The sequence below is a fragment of the Citrus sinensis genome, chromosome 8, assembly GCF_022201045.2.
Source record: "Citrus sinensis cultivar Valencia sweet orange chromosome 8, DVS_A1.0, whole genome shotgun sequence".
Taxonomy (NCBI): Eukaryota; Viridiplantae; Streptophyta; class Magnoliopsida; order Sapindales; family Rutaceae; genus Citrus; species Citrus sinensis.
Genome location: NC_068563.1, coordinates 29,741,444 through 29,765,703, shown reverse-complemented (window position 1 = coordinate 29,765,703; position 24,260 = coordinate 29,741,444). Strand labels below are relative to the sequence as shown.

General features: G+C 37.7%; 4 protein-coding genes across 11 annotated transcripts; 1 reads left to right on the top strand and 3 right to left on the bottom strand.

Annotated features, from left to right (window-relative positions):
- Positions 1–1,732: 1,732 nt before the first annotated feature.
- LOC102621610 (josephin-like protein) lies at positions 1,733–3,156 on the bottom strand. Its single transcript, XM_015533429.3, has 2 exons — positions 2,724–3,156; positions 1,733–2,608 (listed from the first exon to the last, which is right to left on the bottom strand). Exons 1-2 carry the CDS (start codon positions 2,805–2,807, stop codon positions 2,144–2,146), a joined length of 549 nt encoding a protein of 182 aa, XP_015388915.1. The 5' UTR covers positions 2,808–3,156; the 3' UTR covers positions 1,733–2,143.
- Positions 3,157–3,807: 651 nt separating this feature from the next.
- LOC102612518 (uncharacterized) lies at positions 3,808–7,227 on the bottom strand. Of its 4 annotated transcripts, none has more exons than XR_371813.4 (3): positions 5,717–7,227; positions 5,051–5,139; positions 3,808–4,332 (listed from the first exon to the last, which is right to left on the bottom strand). XR_371813.4 is itself a non-coding variant. In XM_006488426.4 (2 exons), exon 1 carries the CDS (start codon positions 6,642–6,644, stop codon positions 5,718–5,720), a length of 927 nt encoding a protein of 308 aa, XP_006488489.1. In that variant the 5' UTR covers positions 6,645–7,227; the 3' UTR covers positions 3,808–4,332; position 5,717. The 4 variants fall into 4 exon arrangements, 2 of the variants coding, with proteins under 2 accessions (XP_006488489.1, XP_006488491.1); XR_008050902.1 differs by having other exon boundaries at positions 3,808–4,274; XM_006488426.4 differs by lacking the exon at positions 5,051–5,139.
- Positions 7,228–7,272: 45 nt separating this feature from the next.
- On the top strand, positions 7,273–8,905 carry LOC102612217 (50S ribosomal protein L4, chloroplastic). Its single transcript, XM_006488425.4, has 2 exons — positions 7,273–8,253; positions 8,630–8,905. The coding sequence occupies exons 1-2, from the start codon at positions 7,425–7,427 to the stop codon at positions 8,665–8,667; spliced, it is 867 nt and encodes a 288-aa protein (XP_006488488.2). The 5' UTR covers positions 7,273–7,424; the 3' UTR covers positions 8,668–8,905.
- Positions 8,906–9,651: 746 nt separating this feature from the next.
- LOC102611329 (phosphomethylpyrimidine synthase, chloroplastic) lies at positions 9,652–20,379 on the bottom strand. Of its 5 annotated transcripts, XM_025101730.2 has the most exons (15): positions 19,482–20,376; positions 19,083–19,148; positions 18,865–18,999; positions 18,683–18,748; positions 18,270–18,455; positions 18,097–18,183; positions 17,897–18,010; positions 17,682–17,806; positions 17,454–17,562; positions 12,972–13,264; positions 12,730–12,857; positions 11,774–12,600; positions 10,874–11,556; positions 10,369–10,467; positions 9,652–10,193 (listed from the first exon to the last, which is right to left on the bottom strand). In XM_025101730.2, the coding sequence occupies exons 1-14, from the start codon at positions 20,325–20,327 to the stop codon at positions 10,455–10,457; spliced, it is 3,678 nt and encodes a 1,225-aa protein (XP_024957498.2). In that variant the 5' UTR covers positions 20,328–20,376; the 3' UTR covers positions 9,652–10,193; positions 10,369–10,454. The 5 variants fall into 5 exon arrangements, with proteins under 5 accessions (XP_024957498.2, XP_024957497.2, XP_015388854.2 ...); XM_006488421.4 differs by lacking the exons at positions 9,652–10,193; positions 10,369–10,467; positions 10,874–11,556; ... (1 more) ...; positions 12,730–12,857; positions 12,972–13,264 and adding exons at positions 15,321–15,833; positions 16,032–16,155; positions 16,239–16,559; positions 16,879–17,004 and having other exon boundaries at positions 19,482–20,379; XM_025101729.2 differs by lacking the exons at positions 17,454–17,562; positions 17,682–17,806; positions 17,897–18,010; ... (4 more) ...; positions 19,083–19,148; positions 19,482–20,376 and adding an exon at positions 14,231–14,396 and having other exon boundaries at positions 12,972–13,275.
- Between the last annotated feature and the right edge of the window lie 3,881 nt (positions 20,380–24,260).

Sequence of the window (24,260 nt, the reverse complement as noted above, 5' to 3'; positions counted from 1 at the left end):
GACAATCAATTTCTTAAGTGTGAACAAAAGAATAGTCTGTGCAGTACTCTCTAATAAAAATACATTATATCTAGCAGGAAAGAACTCAAAAGAAAATTAGCAAAAGAAAGCCAAGCCCTAAAAGAAATTTAAAGTGGAAACAGGAGAAGACAACAGTATCAATCTGTTATCAAATTCCTGCTTTTTCGGATGCTTTTGATCCCTAGCTATAATAATTTTTCCAGTAGCGGTCCTCACACAGTATTGTCAACTGATCATGGTGGAATCAACATCTTTCTTTTTGATCCATTCCTTGTAAAAGGAGGTTCTAGGTGAAGCACCCTTTCGGTAAAATCTGTTTTGGTTGTCATTCAAATGTATATAATAATTAAAACCTTTTTGAATCTTGGAAAGGTTTAAACAATTTTGACACATTAAGCTTATAAATCAACTATGTGCTACTTAACCCCAAAAAAAAAAAACAAAATAGATGTCAAACGATGAGCATAAAAAATAATTTTGACACATAAGCTTATAAATCAACTATGTGTTACTTAACCCAAAAAAAAACAAAATAGATGTCAAACGATGAGCATAAAGAATATTGAACAGTTCAAAAAACAAGCAACTTCAAGACATAAAGAGCAACTTCAGGTTCCAACCCTGAACCTCAGGACAGGATCCCTAAGGCTAAATCTATATTCCTATAGCTACATAAAAATGAAAAACGTTTGATCTGATATGACAAAAGTTGCATTATGGTCACACTGATTGATCTAAAATCCATAAGAAAAACAACAACATTAACACTAGCTTACAGAAAGTTAACTTCAAAAGCTCATATTTTGCTCAAAGAAAGTTACAACGCAATTGCGTATCAATCATTCAATGTATTCATTTCATCTTGCTTCCTAAGTGAATCATTTCAGAATAAGTCATCAACAGAACTGATACTATCTGGAAGACGCGGCATTCACAATAATCGCAACAGAATTAAATATCAAGCATACCTCATATTTGTGGAACAGCAAAGATGTAAACCCCTATCAAGTCATACATGTATGACCAGAAACATGCTGACAGAAAAGTAAGCTATAGGAAGCCAGCACTTTCAACACTTAGCTTGAAAAACTAAATTAAGGGTCTCAGTCTCACAACCCTTGTGCACTCGGTTGGCGGGTGCACGCTCACAATATAATGTTTAGACAGGCTAGGCTAGTAAAGACTTGTATGGTCCTTCCAAAAATTAGTTTCTTTTCCAATAAGATGTGAGAGCCTAAAAATAGCCCAATTATTCAGTCAAATAATGCATACCTACTTTTCAATTTTACCACGCAAATTTTCGATCACTTTCATCACTGCAATATTTAAAAAAAAATAAAAAATACAAACACAGTATCTAACTACGTTAGTTCCTTCTAAGTATTTGGTATTCTAAATGACATTACTTACCCCTCCATGGTGAAGACTAAAAGCATGAATCTCTCTTCCCATCTTTCCATTTCAACAAATTAAACTTGCAAGACAAGCACCCCCACCAATCAATGAAGCACACTATTCTGCCCTCAATTTTGAGTAAAAAACAGGATATCACAACCTGGAGTTAATGTAATCATGCAAAGGTGGACTAGTGATGGAAAGACTTCATCTGGAAATCTTATCTCAAACAGTTGCATATTAAGTACTCAATTATAAGTGTTTGCAAGATTATACCCTGCTGTCTCTCGTGCTCAATTTAAACGGACAACAAAGAAATCCAAACAATGTTAATTACCGAGAAAGTTTAAATTTTACAACATTTTTTAACAATTAAATCAACTACCGATCACAGAAGCTCAGAAAACTACCAGCCAAATTATACTAGAATAAGCAAGTTCACACTCTGTCAACTGATCAAATCTTGTGCAACATGTGTATGACTGATCATAAGAAGCAACATTCTAGTATAAGTTACATCAATTTGGGAGATTTTCAGACTGATCATAATAGTCCACCAGGAGTGTAAACAGATTCTTCCTCAGAGATCTTGAAGATGTTAGGTACATCTTCATTCAACCACCCCTTTCAAGGCATGATCATCTACAGCTGACATGTACAATGGAATCTCTTCACATAATATGCACAAGCAAGCTGGTTGCAGAAGACAATCAGAGAAAACAAATGCTCACTCCTTATCATTCTTAACAAGCAAAACCTCCCCACCAAGACCAATAATATAATCTAAGAACTCCCTAACTTCTTTGCTATCTTTAAAACACTGAGGAGCATGAAAATCACTATCCAAATTATACCAAACCCCGTCAATCTTTCGCAATGCAACCCAATGTCTACTCTTCCAAAGCCCAGCATACCGCGTAACTGGAACATTAATCACAATACCCATCAAACAATTTTCCCCGCCATCAAGATCAATTGCCGATGCCTCATTTCGACGATCATGCCACACGACACTCTTTCCTCTTCCTTCAAGAGCAGCAATAAGCACATTTATATCGTAATTTCCAGTCAATGCATTATGGTGAGGCTTAAAGACCACAGATAAGGGAGTCCACGTTTGCTTATTTGGATAATCAAGCACGAGTTTCTCAGCAATTTCATTCAAGCTTGCTCGCGTAAATGCACCTTCTTGCTGAATTATAACATAGCAACGTATTCATCACAAACCCATAACAAATTCTCATCAAAATAACGGAACAAACAAGTAAAATTGTAATAGAACCGGAGAAACGAGAAATGGGTATTACCTGAAAGAGATTATTGAGTGAGTGCAAGAGGCAGAACTGTAATTTTTGCCTCTCGTGATAAATTTTGCAATTTTCGCTCGCCATATTTGGGGGGCCGGTATCAATTCTTTTGCAGAGATGGAATCAAATAATTATGTTAACGAGAATTGGGTTCAGAGAGATTTTAGGCCTTTAGATCTTGAATTTAATTAGGAGAGGAGCCTCGTTATTAATTAATAAATTATTATCATTATAATCGCAAGAGTAGGCGAACAAAACAGCGCCGTCGACGCTCGGAAACAAGGGGCGCCTCAGGCCTGGCTGGCGCCAAGTTAGTAAGTACTTGATTGACTTCAACTAGCTAACTCGAAATTAAAATCGATTTATCTGACCGATTATTCTCTCTTTAGCGTTACTCTTAGGTTTTTGAATTGCTTCCTCAGTTTAAGTTTAATTGTGGCATACAAAGTATTATTGTATAAATTTAAAGGAAAAACTAAGAAATAAATTCACTGCACAAATTATAATTTAATTACATTCAATTTAATTTTTTTTTAATCCGGCTATTTAAAAAGTACTATATAGTGATCGAAATAAATATTAAATTTACACTTACTATTATAATTTGACGAAATAAATATTAAATTTACACTTACTATTATAATTTGACGGCACTACTACAAAAACAGTTCTAATGAAAAATGGCACTAAGTTAACGTTATATTATACTTTTATCAACACATTCATGTCCAATTTGACATGAGCTTTCCTAAATAAAATTCGGGTAGCTGATTGAGGCAGCAGAGTTGAAAAATAATAGCACAACACGCAGAACTAAATCTTTGAAAAAAAAAAAAAATCTCTGTAGAACATGAGTATCTTAATTCATTATGAGTAAATACTATTAAAGTAGTTATGATGAAAATAATATTTGAAATTGCTACTAAATATAATTTTCGAGAATAATATGATCCATTTTCAAGACACATACGATCACCATCGCATTTCTATTTAATTTGTTATAGGAAACGTGCATACAATCCCACGTACTACGCTCAAAGGATTCTGTTCCTCTAAATTAGAATAAATAATGATCATGCCCGAATGAAACAGACGATCAATTAATAGAAAAGAAACAATTGAACATTACGCAGCAAGGGAAAGATTACAAAGACAGCATTTCTTGCATTTACTAGAAAATATAAAAATAGTTCATTTGGAATATAACATAACCATGCACAAGAAAAAGAGATGACTAGATCCCTTGCGATCTGCCTATTACTTAATATCAGCTTTTTAGCAGAGAAACTTCCTCTCATAACATTCAAACCAATAGACGCATTGATTTCCTTTACCAGAAACACGGAAACAACCAGAACTGAAATAGAAAGTGTCCCCTGATCTAGGTGTCATGAGCTGGTGATGAAGATGATGAGATGACCCATCAAGCATTTTACCAATCTAGGGTGCATTGATTATGATATATCGGAGGATAGCAACTATTTTCAACTCAGATCTAGTCTTGTCCGGATGAACTCACTTGAGGTCAATTTCAGAGATTAGTAGTTCTTCCTGGATTTCCCAAAGAAATTAGCATAAACAGACAATCAATTGTAAAGGAAAGATGCCCCTGCATCCGCGAAGCAAAATCTTAAAATCAAACACAACCTTAAAAGAACATGATATGAAGACTGCATTATGAATATATAAAATGATATGATGAAAATCTACAGAAAATACAAAGAGAATGGTGAAATTTTGACAATCAACTTTAACAAAAAGAGACATATATCCAACATGAATACTGATAAAAGAGACATGTCGTTATTTTAAATAAAATAAAAATAAAAAAGGACTACACAAACGGCACCATGGAGATACTATTTCTGTCGCTACGGTGACTATTTATCAGTATTTATCCAACGTACTCAAATAATTGAATCTTCTTTCAATTCCATATGCTAAATCATGTTGAATTATTTATCCTTTCCTCTTGTTTTATCCAAGCAAGCAATTTCAAAACCCCACAGACATGGTTTGATTTCTGTGATTTTACTTTCGGCCTGATGGGTACATAGATTAACATAAAAAAGCACCAACTGATTTTATTTCTATAAACTGGGTCACAAAGCTACATCACTTCATCGGTTGACCAGACCAAGTCACTAATAAACTACTCTCCAAGCCACGCAATACTAATTGAACACAATCCACAAAACTTTTAACAATCATCCAAAAAGCTTTAGAATCCATATACGAGCATCCCATAAACTCAATTAAAGGTTTCAAAATACCATCATCAACGTAGCAGTTCAACATCAATCTATAACAAGAGAAGCGCATCTTACAATTATATAGGAATACCAACAAATATCCCACTCCCCTTTAAGCACAGCAACAACTGAGGTAAAAAGCAGGAATGCTACATGTACAAATGCTGACCACATTACAAGTAGCAAACTTTAGTGAACAAAGTGAACATGGAAATCATCAAAATATTCATCATCAAGAAGTGTTCTTTTTACAATTCAAATCACATAAGTACACAACAAATATTTTAAAATAACAATTTAAACACAAAAAATAAATGCATATGTTTGCTATTCACAGGTCCACCTCCAGCAGCTCATTTGACCACATTATTAGAATGCCCCAGCAAAATCATTAGCATTCAAGCATGGCTGACATAAGCTCAAATTTTCCTTAAAACATGCTATTTAACTCATCGGAAACTATCTATCAAACAAGCCTAACTCATCGGAAACTATCTATCAAACGAGCCTAACTCATCGGGAACTATCTATCAAACGAGCCTTCAAGAACTAAATCATCCAATATAGAGCTGTTTTTGAAAATGCAACTGGAGCTATTCTGTTTTAAGAGAGAATAAAATAAGACACAAATAAAGACAAACATATATACAAATATATTCATCAAAGCACAAGCCAAACTCAATCATTTGAAAACAAATTTATTAAAATTTACTTAAAAGCCTTATAATCACTAAAAATTACTTCAATAATCGTAACGATAATCGCTATGACTGTAATTCTCCCTTGGTGTGAATTCACTCTCAGCCCTTTTCTCCTTCCCCTTTCTATTAACCTCTTCTTCTAAACTCAACCCTCCAAATTGCTTTTGCAATTTCTGATCGTATGGCGAGTAATCAACAGGAGCGGACGGCCCACTGCCACTTGGCACTCCATAGCCGGATGCCCGAGGCTGCGGCGGCAACGGCGGTTGCTTGTAATCTTGCGAGGGTGAGAAATCGACCGGAGCTGAAGGGACACTCAAGCTGCCACTTGGCAAACTGTAGCTGGAGGCTCGACTGAACAAAGGTCGAGGCGGCGCTGGAGGCTGAGGAGTGTAATACGAAGGGTAGTAACTGTAGTCACGCGATGGAGGGGGGAAAGGCGGGGGAGGGGCAGAATAGTAATAATGGCCGAAATCAGGGACACTTTGGTAATCTTGGCTCGGCGGAGGCAAAGGCCGCCCATTCAGCACGAGTTTCACGCGGATTTTACCTTGAGGGCGTCCCGAGGGGCGGAGAACCTCGAGCTTGCGGACGTACTGAGTTGGCTCGGACGAGTCCGAGTCGACGAGGTGTGCGAGGGGGAATTTAACTGAGCCGACGAGGGGTTTGGGAGTTTCGGAGAGTTTAGAGTGGAAGATCTCGAGCGTCAGGACCGATTCGCGGACCGAGTGAGTGATTGGGAGCGTGAATCGCTCGTTCCAGACCGGGCGAGTGGAGCCGGAGTCGTCCGACTGGGTGGCGAGTCGGTAGGCCGGGTCGACGTAGAAAACGACGTAGGGTTTGAGATCGCCGCCGTTTCGCCAGTTGACGTTTTTGAGGTGCTTCGCGCAGATTATTGTGATTTCGAGATCGTGAGTGATCGGCGACGACATGTGGGAGTGAGAGGAGTTTAACGCGGCGGTGGTCATTGCTAACGTGCGCCTCGTGCGTCGTGGGGTTACAAGGATTTTCGATAAACAGAGAAATTGGTGATGTGGATAATGTTACTTAAAACTACTCGAAGAAAGGCATCCGTGGGACCTTTGAATTTTTGGTATGGGGGCATTCCTTGACCAGGACGGTACCGTTTGTTACCTAATTTTAGAAATTACATTTGAATACCCATATGTAACTTCAATTGTGATTTAGTCCCTCAAATTCTCATTATTATATCTCGTGAATCCTAAAGAATAATGATCCTCATTAGCAATCCAACTCATTCTTAGCTCAACTATTCAAAAGAAAATAAATTTATAAAGTAAATTTGGAAAAAAAACCTAAATCTGTAGGTATTAATAGTAGAATTGAATAACCAAGAAGTATATTGAGACATTGTTCGTTAAAAAGTCGTTGCCGCCCCATAATTCACGCCATTCGATTAAGCGAAGAATGAGAATTCATGTTAATAAATAATAATCAAGAAATAATTGAAGAATTTTACAACTAATAAAATTTAATTTTACTCTTAACCCGTATAAACTTACAACTCTCTACATTTTCGTTAAGTTTTGATAGCGTACCATTCTAACGAGACAGAAGTACAATTATACCCTTAGTTGTACAAATTCAAATGTAGTGCAGACGCATCCTTTGCTAATCTCCAACTCTTCGTGCGAACGACGGCGTTTAAGGGGACTGAGCAACCCTCATCCGGATAACGATACTGGTAGGTAGTAGCAAAGCTCACTCACCAAAAATTTCTCTTAACAATGGCAGCCTCGTTTTCATCTCTTTCATTTTTCTCCTCCACAATCTTCCTCACTTCATCTTCTAACAAAGTTCCAAAGCCCATTCAACTCGCCAAGCCAAATTCCCTAATAAATCTCCCGCCAAAGCCACTCATTGTCTCATCTCAACTCGCCTCTCCGCTCCCGATACTGTCCTTCACAGGCGAAAAAATCGGCGAGACATACCTCGACCTAAAGTCCGCCGCACCCGACACAGCGCGTGCGGTTGTCCACCGGGCGTTGATCACCGACATGCAGAACAAGCGACGCGGCACCGCGTCGACTCTCACGCGCGGGGAGGTAAGAGGTGGGGGACGGAAACCCTACTCTCAAAAGAAAACGGGTAGGGCTCGTCGCGGATCGAACAGGACCCCACTTCGGCCCGGAGGAGGCGTCGTTTTTGGACCCAAGCCGAGGGACTGGTCGATTAAGATAAACAAGAAGGAGAAGCGGCTGGCGATTTCGACGGCGATAGCGAGCGCCGCGGCGGCGGAGAACACGATTGTGGTGGAGGAATTTGATGGGAAGTTTGAGAGGCCGAAGACGAAGGAGTTTATTGAGGCGATGAGGAGGTGGGGTTTGGACCCGAAGCAGAAAGCGACGTTCTTGGTGATGGAGGTGAGCGAGAATGTGGAGAAATCGAGTAGGAATATTGGGACTTTGAAGATGTTGACGCCGAGGACATTGAATTTGTTTGATATTTTGGATGCGGAGACGCTGGTGTTGACGCCGTCAACTGTTGATTTCCTGAATGGCAGGTATGGGGTCGAGTTCGAGGGAGATGGCGATGAAGAAGAAGAAGAGAGTGAAGGTTAGTGTTTGATTGTTTCTTGTAAGTACTAGGACATGCTTGAGTTATGTGCTGCTGAATGCTAAATTGGCTGCATTTATCAGTAGCCGCCGCCGCCGCTGCTGCTGCTGCATTTGATTGTTTATATGTTGCGTTACATGTAACAAGTATTAGTGTTTTGGATAGGCAGCCAGTTTCCCATTTGTTTGCATTTAGGAGCTGACTCAACTATAAATTTGCTAGTGTGTAGCTGTATTTGTTGCCATGACCTGCAAGATTGATGTGTTTCAATTGTTTTGCGGGTGTTTCATAGATTTGATCTATGGAGCATGAAGAGTCTCCTGAAGATTTTTCTTTTGTTGTTTAATATTTCTTTGTTCTTTAATTTGGGATGCAGCGAGGGAGGCAGGGGAGGAAAGTGATGCAGCAGAATAATGATTCAGAGTCTTGTGGCAAGTTTTCCCCTTGATTGACCTAGGATCCATTTTATTGCGACACACTTGATTATAGAGATTTTTTTTTTCTTTAAAATGCCTAAGCCAACAATTGTGTAATGTTGCAGGCTGTAGCTCGATCAAGCCTAGTTTTTGGTATATTAGTATGTGAATCTTTTTTGTATTCTTGAACTTGCTCCTCTATGTTAAAAATATATGCAGATGTATGTATTCATCCACCTTGTCATATGTATTGGCAACTCTTGGGTGTTTAGTTTCCAAGAGATAGTACTTTCACTGCCCTTTTTCTTTTCCGGTTATTTGTCATGCATTTATCGTGTAAAATCTCGACTTGATCATGATTACAAGGGCGTAGGGAAAAAAAAATGTTTGTAGCAGTAGAATTTGAGATTTATTTTTATGGTGCATCATCAATAAGGTATTTTCTAATGAAAATTTATGCAAAGAAAATGTTAAAACATATTGATCAGGTCAGTTTACCAGGGATTACTCTGAATTGGAAAAGGGAAGTCTTTGAATAAAAGACCCTGAAGTTTCGGCTTGTTTGCAGGGAGTTGTAGGGTGTGTGCACCTGCGCTGTGATTACACTGCCTTAATGCCATGGTCCGATGGATGCTGTGATTGTGATTGGTAGCTTTCATGGGACTGACTTAAATTTGTAGCTCCTTGGAAATAGTAAAGACACTAGGTTATATAAATAACTTAATTCTTTCGTAGAGAAGAAAAGAGGCCAAACGAAGCTGTCCCTTTCTCGTTTGCCATCCATATCAAATACTTAACAGAAACAGCATCGATTTGCTCCGTTATATAGCCTTTGGAACCGACTAGCCTTATTACACCATCTTGCTTGAACATATCCGTCAAACAGCATCGATATATTTCATCCTTCAATTCTAAATGTCTATACCGTAGTCCGTATCTAAAACAGGTTACTTAGTAATGCATCACAGGTGAAGCACGAAAATGGCCAACCAATAGTGTACAAATTTCATTATTAATCAATCACTCTAATCCGCAGCAACAGCTGATGATTCAGGCACTAGCACAGTGCCAGAAGAGTTTCCTTTTCTTCTTAAAAAACATGGGAAGATGTTCCATTTCCTTTAAAAAACCATTTTGGCTAAGAATTACACACTACTTTCTAATCATCTGTTTATTTATTTTTATTCTAGGTATACTTTACGTCCCGTGTATTATGACTCTACAGAAGGAAGAAAGACTGAACAAAGTTCTGTTTAATCGGTGGCTGATTTGCAATTTGTTAGTTTCAGTGGAATCAGCCATTGGACTGATAAGCCAGGAGGCTGGACAAGAAGCTGAATCTGCCCACATGGATCAGCTAGCCCAAAACCATAAATGGGAGCTCCTTCCCTGTTCAACCACAAAAAAAGGAAAAAGCACACTCCCTACGCAGGCATTAACCTGTTCAGGTTCAAAGGGACTTTCTCAGCCTGCTCTGCCCACATCCTGGCCAATTGGCTAGTGTTAAAGCAGATACAGGCACCCCTGGTGCATTTCTCATGTTAATAAAAAGCAAAAGAAAAGAAAGTGTCTTCGATAGAATATCTAGGAGAAACATTTTATTACATGAGGCTCACTGAAAGAAGAAGAACAAAGTCTTTAAACTTATTGACCCCTCCGAAAAGAGAAGGGGTGGGGGGAAGCACTGATAAGTACTCACCTAAAGGCTGAAAGTAAAGACTGCATATAACTGATTTTGACAAGCCAATCATCCATATGGGCTCCAGGAGCTTTCATCTGCTTCTCTCACTCTATGGTCCTGCAAGATAGCATCATTGAGTTACTTAGAAATTACAGAACACACAATTAAACATATTTAATAATTTGATAAAAACACAATCCCGAATCCTCTGCTAAGATTTTCAAGAGCAGATGAAAACAAATTGACCATTTACAAAGAAAGAAGTCACAATCAGATGACCATTTACAAAGAAAGAAGTCACAATCAGCATTTCTCCTTCTTCATTGTCAAGTATTGAGCAGCAAGAGTGTATGTTGCATTTTCCAAAGAATTAAATATGACTTTTGGCGAATGATTAATATATTTGTGAGTGATTCTATGCTGGATTAAAAAATCAAAATCTTTATATCTTTACTTTTGAGCCCGTTTTGAAGTTATACCTTTTACCTTATCATTAACAAAAGGAAAATAAGATAACATTGACCTTGAATTCTGAGAGGAGCTTATGTAGCTTTCTGGCAAATATATTTCTCCACCAACTTCACCGTGTTGTTCCCCACTAACAGTTTTCTTGGCAGCCAGAAATTCAGCACTCATAGCATCCATACCTTGCTGCAGAGCTTCCTCAGCACTCCCATAACCATGCTCCTCAGCATACTTACGCACATCCTCTGTTATCTTCATCGAGCAGAACTTGGGACCACACATAGAGCAAAAATGTGCAACTTTTGCACCTTCTGATGGCAGGGTTTCATCATGGAAGGACATTGCAGTCATGGGGTCCAAAGACAATGCAAATTGGTCCATCCATCGGAATTCAAATCTTGCCTTGCTTAATGCATCATCCCATGTCTGAGCAAGTGGGTGGCCTTTGGCTAAATCGGCAGCATGAGCAGCTATCTTATATGCTATAACCCCAGCCTTCACATCATCCCTATTTGGCAATCCAAGGTGTTCTTTTGGCGTTACATAACAGAGAAGTGCAGTGCCTAGAGCCCCAATGTTGGCAGCCCCTATGGCTGAGGTGATGTGATCATAACCAGGAGCAATATCAGTTGTCAATGGACCAAGAGTGTAGAAAGGCGCTTCATTACACCACTCCAACTGTTTTTGCATGTTTTCAGGGATCTTGTGCATTGGAATGTGTCCCGGTCCTTCATTCATCACCTGAATGCACAACAATGAGATCTCAGGTCACTAATATATATATATATTTTTAAAAAGGTAAAAGATATGACATTAATCAAAATGTCTAAATCAAGTTGAACAGAAATGACATTATTTGAGGATTCAAGCATTGTGACCAGCAAGGAAAATTACCCACTTCACATGCACTTGACACATCATGCATGAAGCTCTTGCATAGTATTAATTATATGATTACCTGTACATCCTTGTCCCATGCTCTACGGGTCAGTTCTCCTTGAGTTAAAAGCTCTGCAAACTGAGCAGTGTCATTAGCATCATATATGGACCCAGGTCTCAGCCCATCACCAATTGACAAAGCCACATCATACTGATTACAAATATCAAGTATTTCATCCCAGTGCTCATAAGCAAAGTTTTCTTTGTGATACGCTAAACACCACTTTGCATGAATGGATCCTCCACGGGAAACGATTCCAGTCATGCGCTTTGCTGTTAAAGGGATGTACCGCAAAAGCACTCCAGCATGGATTGTGAAGTAATCTACCCCCTGCTCTGCTTGTTCAATCAGGGTGTCTCTGAAGACCTCCCAGCTAAGATTTTCAGCAATTCCATCAACCTTTTCAAGTGCTTGATATATGGGCACAGTTCCCACTGGCACAGCAGAGTTACGTAAAATCCACTCACGTGTCTCATGAATATGTCTGCCTGTAGACAGATCCATAACAGTGTCGGCACCCCACATGGTTGCCCATTGAACCTTGTAAACTTCTTCCTCAATAGAGCTAGCTACAGCAGAATTACCAATATTTGCATTAACTTTGACCAAAAAATTTCTTCCGACTATCATTGGTTCTAGTTCCAAGTGCTTCTTGTTGGAAGGAATGATTGCTCGGCCACGAGCAACCTCTGCCCTCACAAATTCTGGGTCAAGCTTCTCACGAGTAGCACAATACAGCATTTCCTCTGTTATTACTCCCTGCTTGGCATAGTACATTTGGGTGTACCTTGGTGCCCCTAACTTCTCACGCCTGTCAATCCAGTCTTTCCGCAGTTTAGGAAGTCCTGTTTAACATGTTATGTACAAAATTAGGAGTACTCAAGCTCATCTAAGCCCATAATAAGCATCAGTGCTAAAGTTGTTTGAAACTTCAGGAATGAGAAAATATGTAAAGATAATCTTGAGGTCTATACCAACTCGAGGGCTAATGTTTTGAGGACCACTAGTGTCATAGGTGTCGAAGTTCGGTTCATCCCCACTCAAGTGAATCCGTCGAAAGGGCACTTGAAGTATGTGTCCGGATTCTTCATGAGTAATTTCCCTGTTTGGCATTTATTGCATATGTAATTCATCAACAAAAGAAACAAGAGCAAGCATATGTTGCAAAATGAAATTCATCAGAAAGAAAGCAATTATAGGAGTGAAAAAGACACACCTGTACTCCTTGGAGCTCTTTGGAAAACACTGCTCAAATGATGGAAGTGGTAGAAAATCAGGAGAAGCAGGATCAGCAGTATGCTTTCTTTGTCCGGTGTTTTTGGAATTTGCTGTCGGGGGATCAAAGGTCAAAGCGGCACTAATTCCTGAGCTCATGGAAGAACATATTTCCTTCTTACATGCAACCACATCAAACCCCGGCAAGAAGGAAGTACTTGGAAGCTTCGCAGGTGTGGAATGGATACCATTCTTGCACACAATTGAAGTCGTTGTTGCATGCACTGAAGCCATCTCAATTCAAGCTAAAAAATGACAAAGCATTCAGATTAAAATCCAATCAACAACATCAACAACCAATAAACCTACAACTGTAGTACTTACAACCAAGAATGTTGATACAGACAATAACAGTAGTTAAATCCCAAATGTAATCTTTGAATAACTCACCAGGTAACTATTATGCTCCTACTTAATTTTAAAATCGTAGCGACTATATAGTTTGTTAAACACTTGCCTTCATTAGTTAGCAAATGTTTTTACTAACTAATTCCACAACAGCTGCATATTAAAAGCCATATCACCTAATCCTCAAACACAACTTTAGACAAACAATACTGAATATTAAAATAATCCGATAACCAATCAATATTTTCACATTAATCATTTTATTTATTCCCCCCCCCCCCCCCCAACCAAAAAAAAAAAAAAAGATGTTCATTTCATGTTTATTTTCAGAAACTTGAAAAAGGAACGGTTTTTATGATCTGAAACCACAAGAAAATTATTTCGCTTATTTGATCTTGATTACTCTCACCAAGTTGATTAAGTCCTCTCTTTTCCTTTTTCTTTTTTGTTTTATGAATAGACTACTGTCTACTGGTAATTAAATCCTCTCCCACCTATCGTTCGAATCTGAGATCTCTTGTTTAAGCTCAAGAGATTTCAATCCAAACAGAATCTTCACACTCTCTATTCGTTCCACCCTAGACCTACAAAATTCTAACACATCGGATCGAGATAAATTTGACAGATTCATACAACAAATTCGTGAGAAAATTTTGATTTTCAAATGGATTGTATACGCGAATTACGGTAATAAAATTCGAAAACAAGGCAGGCACGCGCTCAACAGACATCGTGAAAGTAAAATTGCACGAAACGCATGAAGTATAAACATACAGAAACTGAAACGGAGTCGTATAAAGCAAGTAAATGGAAGTGAAAATAAAAGATGATTTTGAAGATGAGAAAAAGAACCCGGTCTTATCACTTCGCTCTTTGCAACTCTCAGACTGTGAACGAACACACTGGCTGGAAGCTGTTGCTCACAGCAGTGCTTTTATAGGAAAGCTTTCGCCAAAAGGTCTGCCAAAAAAGTGAAGCTGACGTGGAACCTTCTTTTAGATATTTTCCAGAAATAGTTACTGACGGCAGCGATAAGAATCTCGTGAGGATCACGATTCACGAGCTCTTCTTGACGTGGTCGTTGCTCGTTAGTCAGTAATCCGTGGTTAAAAAGATAGTTATCACCAGTGTAACAACGATGAGTCCCTAAATATTTTCTCTGATGACACGTAAAATTCTAATATTTTAGAAATACACACAAATCCCTCCTTTAATTTTTTCCGTTACTCATTTCATTTGGTGAAAATACAGGGGTTATTATGTTCATACAAAAATGCTAAAGGTCGACTTTTTTCGTTAAAACAAATTTTGGGAGTCTCTGAGTCATTTTTTCAGTTACTAGATTTTATCTTTTGCTGAAAAATTTTTGTTGAAAATTTGATTATTAATTTTTTTTTAGACCAAAAACAACTCACCACAAATTTTAATAATTTTGGCGAAATTTTTTTTGGCCACTTGTTATGCCAAATATCGCATGGAGAATAACGAAGCGCTGATCACCTGAAATATTGAAAATCAACATTTGATGAAAGAAATGACAATAAAATGGTCCTTACACAACATGCACCGAAACCGAGTGAACTTGGATTTTTATGTAATAAGGGACATAGTGCTTAGTCATATTCCGAGAGCAACTCTGATATTTTGGTTTAGTTCAAAAATATCAGCCATCAAATCACTAGAACCCTTCATTCATCCGGACAAAGAAACAAGAAAAATGAAAGCATTTTGCTTTTTTCTCCATTTCGGAGAAAAATGAAAAATTGGCGTGCAATTGAGAAGCACCCAATTTGGATTCAAAACAGAGATTGCATAATTTGGGTGCTTTTCATTAAGACAAGAGTCTTCGGACTGCACCAACATCCATTGGATAAAGGAGTTAACGGTACAAAATGCAGAAAATTATATTTGACAGAATCATTATGTATGTAAGACAGACATGTTACAACTGCTAATAATCGGGAATATATGTATTAACTGAAATAATAGCCAATATACAAATGATTTTGAGATTGACCAATGTGTTCACTCATAATGTCAAAAGAGATAGACACTTGAGAAGACTAATAAACAGTAAATGTTATGCTTTCCCAACCTTATTTCCTCAAGTTTTTCACTATAACATCGTGAGTTAGAACAAAAGGACAGGCTAGAAGTGTCAAATGAGATCAAATTTACCTCCCTGGAAATTTACATAAGTTGTATTGGTGGGTTAATGCCAATACTGCAAGTGTCTGTAGATGTGATATGAAATGAAGAGCAGTAAGATAGCTCTCTTTGCTTCAATGTTGAGTGAACAGTAATTGTTACCCAGAGCTTCCTTGGAGTGGGAGGAGAGATCCTTGTACAGGGGGAAGAACCTCTTGTCTGCCAGCAACAAAGTTCGAGAGTTCTATAGGCGCAACCACCATTCCCAACCATTCTTGCAGCTCTTCCCCTTCTACTTTCTCTTTTTCTGAAATATGAATACTAGTTAGAACACCATTACAACTACATGCACCAACTTTCTATTAGAAGAATCTATAAGGCAACTAACTGTCTATGCAACTAAATAATGGGCCTATAGTGGACTACAGCATCCACAGATCAAAGGAAGTTAACATAATAAGATAACTCAATGACAGCGATACAAGGTTAGCAGTGACATAATTACCTTCCAGACAGGCACCAAGCCCCTCCAAAACATCAGGATTAGCACGAACAACACAGAGTGCTACTTCCAGGGCTGATTGCAATAATGCTTTCACCTCCCTTTGTACAAGGTCAACTAGCTGCCCCTGTTACATAATAATTAGTATTAGATCGGTCTCCGTAGCTAAAAAAGAAGGAACAAAGAAATAAACTAACAAAAGCAGAGGACCTGATCTCTTCCCCATGGAACACCTCCCCCAGATTCATCAATCCCACCACTCGAAAGTGTGGCTATAGACACAGGGCCTATTGTCCGATTAAGACCATATTCAGCTATTGCCTTGTACGCCATGTCGGTTGCTCGCCGTATGTCATCAAGAGCACCAGTGGAAATACGACCGGAATAAGCAACTTCTTCTGCTGCACGTCCTCCAAGTAGAGTAACCAGGCGACCACATAACTCATCAATGAACAGCAGATATCTATCCTCATTTGCTGGAGTATAAGTAAATCCCAGTGCCCCTCCTGTCCTTGGCAATATGCTTAGTTTCTGATGAGATGAAATCAAATGAGTGTTGTCAGATCATCCATGCCTTATGAGCACCAATGAGTATATAATTGATGTGTGCTAAATGGACATGAGTGGAACTGTATATCTCGTTCCGAACCAGAAAACTCATGGAACGTGGACAGTCTAAGAATTGCTACACTTGAGACTTCACTTCACCAAGTGAAGTATATATGGTTCAATAACCACTTAAGTGGTCTTTTTAAGCTCAGGTCTTCTCAAGAGAGACATATCAAATGATTAATGCCTTGTGACACATACATGACATACACTGAGATTTTGAGTCTCTCCAATCCTTTACCTCGACACGTGGCTGTCCAGGAAGAAGACTTGCAACTGCAGTGCCTACTACTGCGTGACCAGCTTCATGCCTTGCAACCACAGCCTTCTCACTCCCCTTTAACTTTGCAGTTTTCTTCTCTATGCCCTATAAACGGTAATATATTTCAGTTTTTCCATCTTTTCACCAGCTATTTAATATTTTCTGATTATTTTCACTGCGATGTTGGATCAATCAAAATCAAGATATCACAGTTCAGAAAACAAAAGGACTTTTTTTTTTTCTTGGGGAGGTGGGAAGGAGGTGTAAGACATAAAGAATTAGGAGAATTCAACAAAACTAAGAAAGCAAGTAGAGGCAGAATAAATATCCAAAATCAACTTGGACAGAAGAGGAAAATAAGTTAACTATGGAATCAATAGTTGTGTTAGCCGTAAATTTATTATCCCTCCCCAAATAATAAATTTTTTTTTTGAGAATCCCCAAATAATAAATTTTACTTAAAGTTAAAGTTAAAAAAACCATGGAAGAACTTAAAGCAAATTGAGGGATATGGATGCTTGGAGAGAGAGAGAGAGAGAGAGAGATAATGATACAGCTATCGAGCGCTCCACTGCATGAATAAAATCAATTTTCTCCACAACAACTTTGTTTAGTCTTCCAGCCAGCAAAGCTGCTTCATTTACCAAATTTGCAAGATCTGCCCTGCATAATTTAGAAAATGAAAAAAGTATCCCTTCGTATTAATGAAAAATATTTTCAGAAAAGTGAGAAAAGGAAAGGAGTAGTTCTAATAGGGGCTAAAGCGGAAGGCATGGAAATACCCAGTAAAACCAGTTGTCATAGAAGCAATGTCCCCAAGGTCAATATCCTTTGCAAGAGGAAGTTCTTTCTTGGAAACGTGTACTTTTAAAATGGCTTCTCTTCCAATCTTATCAGGTGTCTCTACCTAAAAATCATATGAGAAGTAATATTAGTTAGACCACTGTTAATGAACATCAAATAAAATTTCAACATCCAGCAGAATCAAAATACAAACCATAACCACACGATCAAATCTCCCTGGTCGGCGAAGTGCTGGGTCCAGGACATCAGAACGATTTGTCGCTCCAAGAACTATCACAGCAGAGTTGCTATCAAATCCATCCATCTCCTGCAATGCAAATCCAGAGACATCATCTTGATTGATATATTTTTGAAATTCTATAACCATATAGAAAACTATCCAAGAAAGCTTACAGTCAGCAACTGGTTTAAGGTTTGCTCTCGCTCATCATTGCTAACAATGCGAAATCGGCCATCGCGACTTTTTGCCACAGCATCAATCTGCATAAAAGGGATAATATGACTGAATCCATCAACACTTCCATAGACTGCCGCCAACCAAAAATTTTCAAATCATATAGACTAACCTCATCTATAAAGATTATTGATGGGGCCTCCTTCTTTGCACGTGCAAAAAGGTCCCTCACACGTGAGGCACCCATGCCAACATACAACTCGACAAATTCACTAGCAGAACAACTTATAAAGGGAACTTCAGCTTCCCCAGCTACAGCCTTTGCTAGAAGAGTCTTACCTGTCCCAGGAAGACCCACCTGTAACATAAACAAAACCATACTTACAAATCATATGGAAAAAATTATGTCAAGATGTAACATGCAAGCCTACAAAATGCATCCTCAAGTAAAAGAGTAGTTCACTAACATACTAGCTCTGGATGGTAACCATTTCAATAAGTTGAACTTTCTGCCACGTCATAAAACAGAATTACCCAGGCTAATGCAAATCACTCAACATCGGAAAAGACTCAGATTCAACTCACCAAAAGAACACCCCGGGGAGGACGAGCACCAAGACGTATATACTTGTCAGGACTCCTCAAGAATTCCTAGGCAGTAAACATGAGCATATAAAGACCATTTCCTGAATGAGTAAGAAAATTTCACTACAAAATTTGATAATCTCCTGACAATTACAGAGATATTTGAGGAATTCCTAGCATACCACGATTTCTTCCAGCTCCTCCTTCGCCTCATCAACACCTGCAACATCAGCAAAAGTGATAGTATCCCCTTGTTCAGACACCTTAGCACCTCCCGGACCACGTGTCTTGCGGTGGCCCACCTGCCCAGCCGTCTGCTGCCCACATGCTAAATCTCACCAAGATATCTTTGCCAGAAAGCATGAATTTCAATGTACCCACAGAGTATGAATATTCTTACCTGAGAAAAGCTTACAGGAAATCGGTGAAGAAGCCCTGCAAGCACAGCCACATAAAACAAGGCTATCTGCAAGCAACAGAGCAAATTTAAAATAAAGAACATTAACCGGTAGAAGAAAAGTAAAATTATATGTTCAATTTAAGGTATATTTATTACTGCCGCTTCAGTGAAGTAGCTAGGAATTCCGCTCCCAACAGCTGTGGCTTATTCCACAGCACCTCAATCCCAAACATACACCTACTTTTATTTACAAAGAATCCAGTAGCACTAGAGCATTTAAATGTAGTTTAATATTGAATTACTAATCTTTAATAAACCTCACACTACCATTCATTAGTAGCACAGATATTCTCCCAAACAACTTCAAACAAAACAATGAATTTGACTCCCAGAACTCACCAAAGCTGAGTTCAAGAATCCACCAGACCGCTTATCTGGCGACCCGAACTCCACCTGATTCTCAAGCATCTTCTCATAGGGAGTTTTGATATCACTTGGCCTCGTGGTAGTATACACAATCCTCTTAGTTGGCGTCACACTCTTTAACAAAGACTCAGATTCTTGAAACTTATTAGTAATCACTTCACTCTCTTGAATACTCCCATCGTTTTTTAACTTAAACATTATATGTACACCATCAACTTCCACTTTTGCCACCTGGTTACTATTGATTTTACTCAAAAAATCACTGTAAGGTACGCTCACAAAAGTCGTCGATGTTCTTGGCTCCGAACCTGGCAACGGAATCCCCGGTCGGAGCAACCGCATGACAAACATAACTATCCCTAATTGCAAAAGCAAAACCCCAATTTCCTGAGCTTGAATTATCGGCTGCCACTTAAATTTTTTCCCTTTCGACCACCAAAACCCGTTGCTTTTGTTTCTCTTCTCTCTCCTTTGACTCGTCGGTGAATCGGTACTCGTCGGACTCTGTGTTTGACTTTGACTTTGACCATCACTCTCGCTTGTTTCACTCGATTCTCCGTCCTTCGAACTCGCTAGGATTTTAATCTCTCTTAAATTCTGATTACTGTACAATAAGCCTCGCTTGAGACTAAGTTTTTGCTGGCTGTTCGATATAATAACTGAAGGAAACAAGATTGCGTGGGAGGCAAAACGGTACGTATTGTGATAATAAACCCTACATCTACTGTGACAGAAGCTTCCGCCATGAAGATTATAGCTCGAATTCGCATAAAGGAATCTGTTGTGAATCGTCGAACGGAGAAATTCAATCGATGACATGTCTGTGAATAATAACCTAGAAATTGGGGAAAACGAATATTTGATTTTTTTTTTGTTATTTTAGGTTTTTATATGTTGAGGAAGAGAGCCAAGGAGCAAAGCAAGTTAGAATCTGGACCGTTGGATTTAGAAAGTGGGGGTGATTTTTAACCGTCGACTTTCCGTTTTGGGCCTTCGTTATCGGTTGGCGTCGTTCATTGTGTAGGCCAATCATAGAGGTTAGTTAGATACTGGGAGAGAGAATCCCGTGTGGTAAGATGTACGCTGAGTTTGTATTCCTGACGTTGGGTTGAGGACACGTGTGGTTAGGAAAGAGAGAAATGATGTGGAGCGTTGAGTGCAACTGACCACATACTGAGCTTTGACTGCGCACCACACGCTTGGTTTACGATGACCAGAGATTTTTAAGGCAAATTTCGAAAAATAATGAAAATAATAATAACATAACCATAATCTTATGTTTATTAAGCTTGGATACTTAAATTATAATATTTATTAATGTGTTATTAATTATTTAATTTATAAACTATAGGTGTGATATTAGTTAACTTTATTATTATTATTATTAATTTATGTTTTTTATAATATATTAGATGAACGACACATAAGATGTCATATTATTATGTATTCTAAGTGCGTATTCAAAGTTAATAAGGATGACATTACTTATACCATAATTATTATTTTAATAATAATTTTTTTTATTTAGCCGTGTAGAAGATAAATAAATTGATGAAAAGAACAAACATTAAACATAAGATTTTCAACGGTTGTTTCTAACTTTTTAGTTCTTTTTAATAATAATATTATTATTATTTTGATAAGAACGTTGAAAAGATGTTATACATACCACAAATTTCATACCATATCTTAAGTTATAGATATTTAAAATTAAAATATTGTCGTAAACCAACTATTGTTGACTGAATGCAACCTCACTCTTTTGTCTTATAAACGACGCCCATCATTCTAGAAAAAGCATTAAAAAATTATTATGTAACGGTGTGCAAAGGGAAGTGGGCTGATAGCAGTTTCGACATCGAGCACGTGCTCTATTTCTTCAGCAAGTGGGAGCCCGATATGCTGTGAGTGGGCTGGAGGCACACCACTTGATCCTGTTGGCTAGCTAGCAAAAGAGGTTGAATAAATAAAGCCAATGCAATGTACTCACCTCATTACCGCTTGCTATCAACCATTGTTTGTACTCAACACCATTCCTCGGGTAACCAATTGGGCCTTGGCCCAGTGGCCAGGACCCTGCACTCATAATTGTGAGTGCAGCGGTTCGAGCTCCCGCGACGCATGTAGGGCTTTATTTTCTTCCTTAATTATTAAGTGAAGGTAGTCTTCTCCATTTCCAAATGTGAGTGGAGTAGACACTCCTCGAATATTAAAGAGGTCTTATGTCTTCCAGATGAATTACGCATGTAGGGGTTTATTGAAGAGGTCTTATGTCTTCCAGATGAATTACGCATGTAAGGGAATATTAAAGAGGTCTTATGTCTTCCAGATGAATTACGCATGTAGGGGTTTATTGAAGATGGCAAATCCAATGACGCCTGAACTTAAAGCCCAAAGTATTTTTTTTATGAAAATTATTTATCTTGAATTCTACCTTAGTAATTTATAAAGAAACCATATGCCTCAATAATTCATCTGGAAGACATAAGACTCACTAACACTATCAGGCTCATCCAACTAACCCAAAGCCATTGTTTAAATTGATACAAATATATTACTTAAAGGCAAAATATCTCATCCAAGTGAAATCAATTTTGATTGCAAGATTTCAGGTTAGTCCGTGATTACAACTTTGCACTTTACAGAATCACATCACAGTTGAAGATATGCGAAAAGAAAATCACCAAATGAAGAATATATGCTCAAAATTTCATGCTTTAACACATTATTCTGCTGCAACAATATTGAGTTTGCTAGCATCACACGCACAAAGCCAATTTCTGAAGCAAAATGATATCATACAAAATCATGGTGAGAATTATTTACATGACACGGTCACAGCCATGCTAAAAATTGTGGTTACATTTATTACATTTATGATTGTTGTTATGTTCCTGAAGAAATAATCACTGACCTCATGGTGATAGCACATAATTTGGATATCTTAGATACATGATACGAGAGCAATTGACTTAATTAGTGGTGGAGAATGGAGATATCCATACCAATTAAGATTGTTATTAAATTTTATAAGCTTTTTATATTTATATCTGTTTTATTTTTATATTTACGTGTTTTAACATATTTTTCTCTTGGAAGGATATGGACCTTCAAAAAGGATTGCATGGTAGAGAAATGTGTTTAGGTGACAGTGCGGCTACATGTATTATTCTTCAAAATAAAAAATATCTCGTGAGTTTAATATCATTTGAAACTAAGTTAAATGCTATTTTATGTCCTGCAAATTTGATTGAGATGTTCATTTTAGCGAGTGATACAAAATTATATATCCATGACGTTTTTTGTATTCAACTAAGTTTAGAAAAAAAAACTTTTTGAACTTCAAAGATATTTATCATAATTAGTTTCATATGGAGACAATATGTGAGAATAATATAAAATATCTTTGTACTACTTCTGCTGTCTCGGGCTAGAAACTTATATTAGAGAAATTCTTTCTCATCAGTCTTATATTATTCGAAGATAAAAATAGTTGAGTGCTATGCAGTCATGATCCAGAGATTTTATGATCCAAAAATTTTATGCTTTGGCATGATCGTTTTGGTTACACTATATCAGCTATGATGCATAGAATTGCTGAGAGTTCTTTCTTATGTACATCCTTGAAAGATTTAAAGATTATTTTCTTTAATGAGAATATTTGCACTACTTGTTCAAAAGATAAATTGGTAATCAGACCATTTTCTTCTTAAGCTGGTTTTGAATCTCCATTATTCTTATAAAGAATATAGGGAGATAAATGTGGGCCTAATCTATTAACCCACTCAGTAACCCATTTCATTATCGTCTTAATTAATGCATCTATGTGATGATCACATATTTATTTATATTCAACATGTAATACTATTTTTGTTAGATTACTTGCACAGATTATCAAGTTATACTCGCATCATTTCATTGCTTAGAGAATCTACAAATAGAGAGCATTGCTTCCCTAAATGTTGTACAATTTTCAATTCCCAGCTCACTGAAATAATTAGCTTAATTAAGTGCTTTACTCTCTAGCTTTATATCATATAGCCCCCTTATCTCTATATCATCTATATTATCTATTTAATTATTAAATATTTCCTACTTAAATCCATCAATAATATAATAAGATAAGAGTAAAATTTTAACTTTTGTTAGATTATTTTTTCTTTTCAGTATTATATAAGTAGTCCCTAAAAGAAATATTCAAAGGAGTGCAAAAATGACAAAAATAAGAACTGTGTTGGTAATTGTTATTTACGAATAAGTTAAGGTTATATGAGACAAATACATTAGTTCACTGCAACGAATAAGTTAAGGTCATATGAGACGAACACATTAGTTTACTGCAATAACAATTAGGGATGGTAATTTTTTCTGATGGAGTGGGATCCTGCGGGATCCCATTCCATTTGGGACGAGATTGAGACATATTTTTATCCATAAAAAAATTTAGGAACGGAGGTGGGACATTTTTTTATCCCAATTACATATGCGGGACGGGAGTGAAATTGATAAATTCCATCCCATCACGTCTCATTACTGATTAAGAATATAAATTTTTCCAATTGGGATGAGATCCTTCTTTTTTGAGACGGAATTGAGATATATTTTTGTCCCAAAAAAAATATAAGAACAAAACTGAGACGTTTTTTCATTCCATTTATATATACGGGATGAGACTGAAATTGGTAAATCTCATCCCATCCCGTCCCATTGCCAACCCTAATAACAACCGCCACTTTCTCACATAACTGTTTT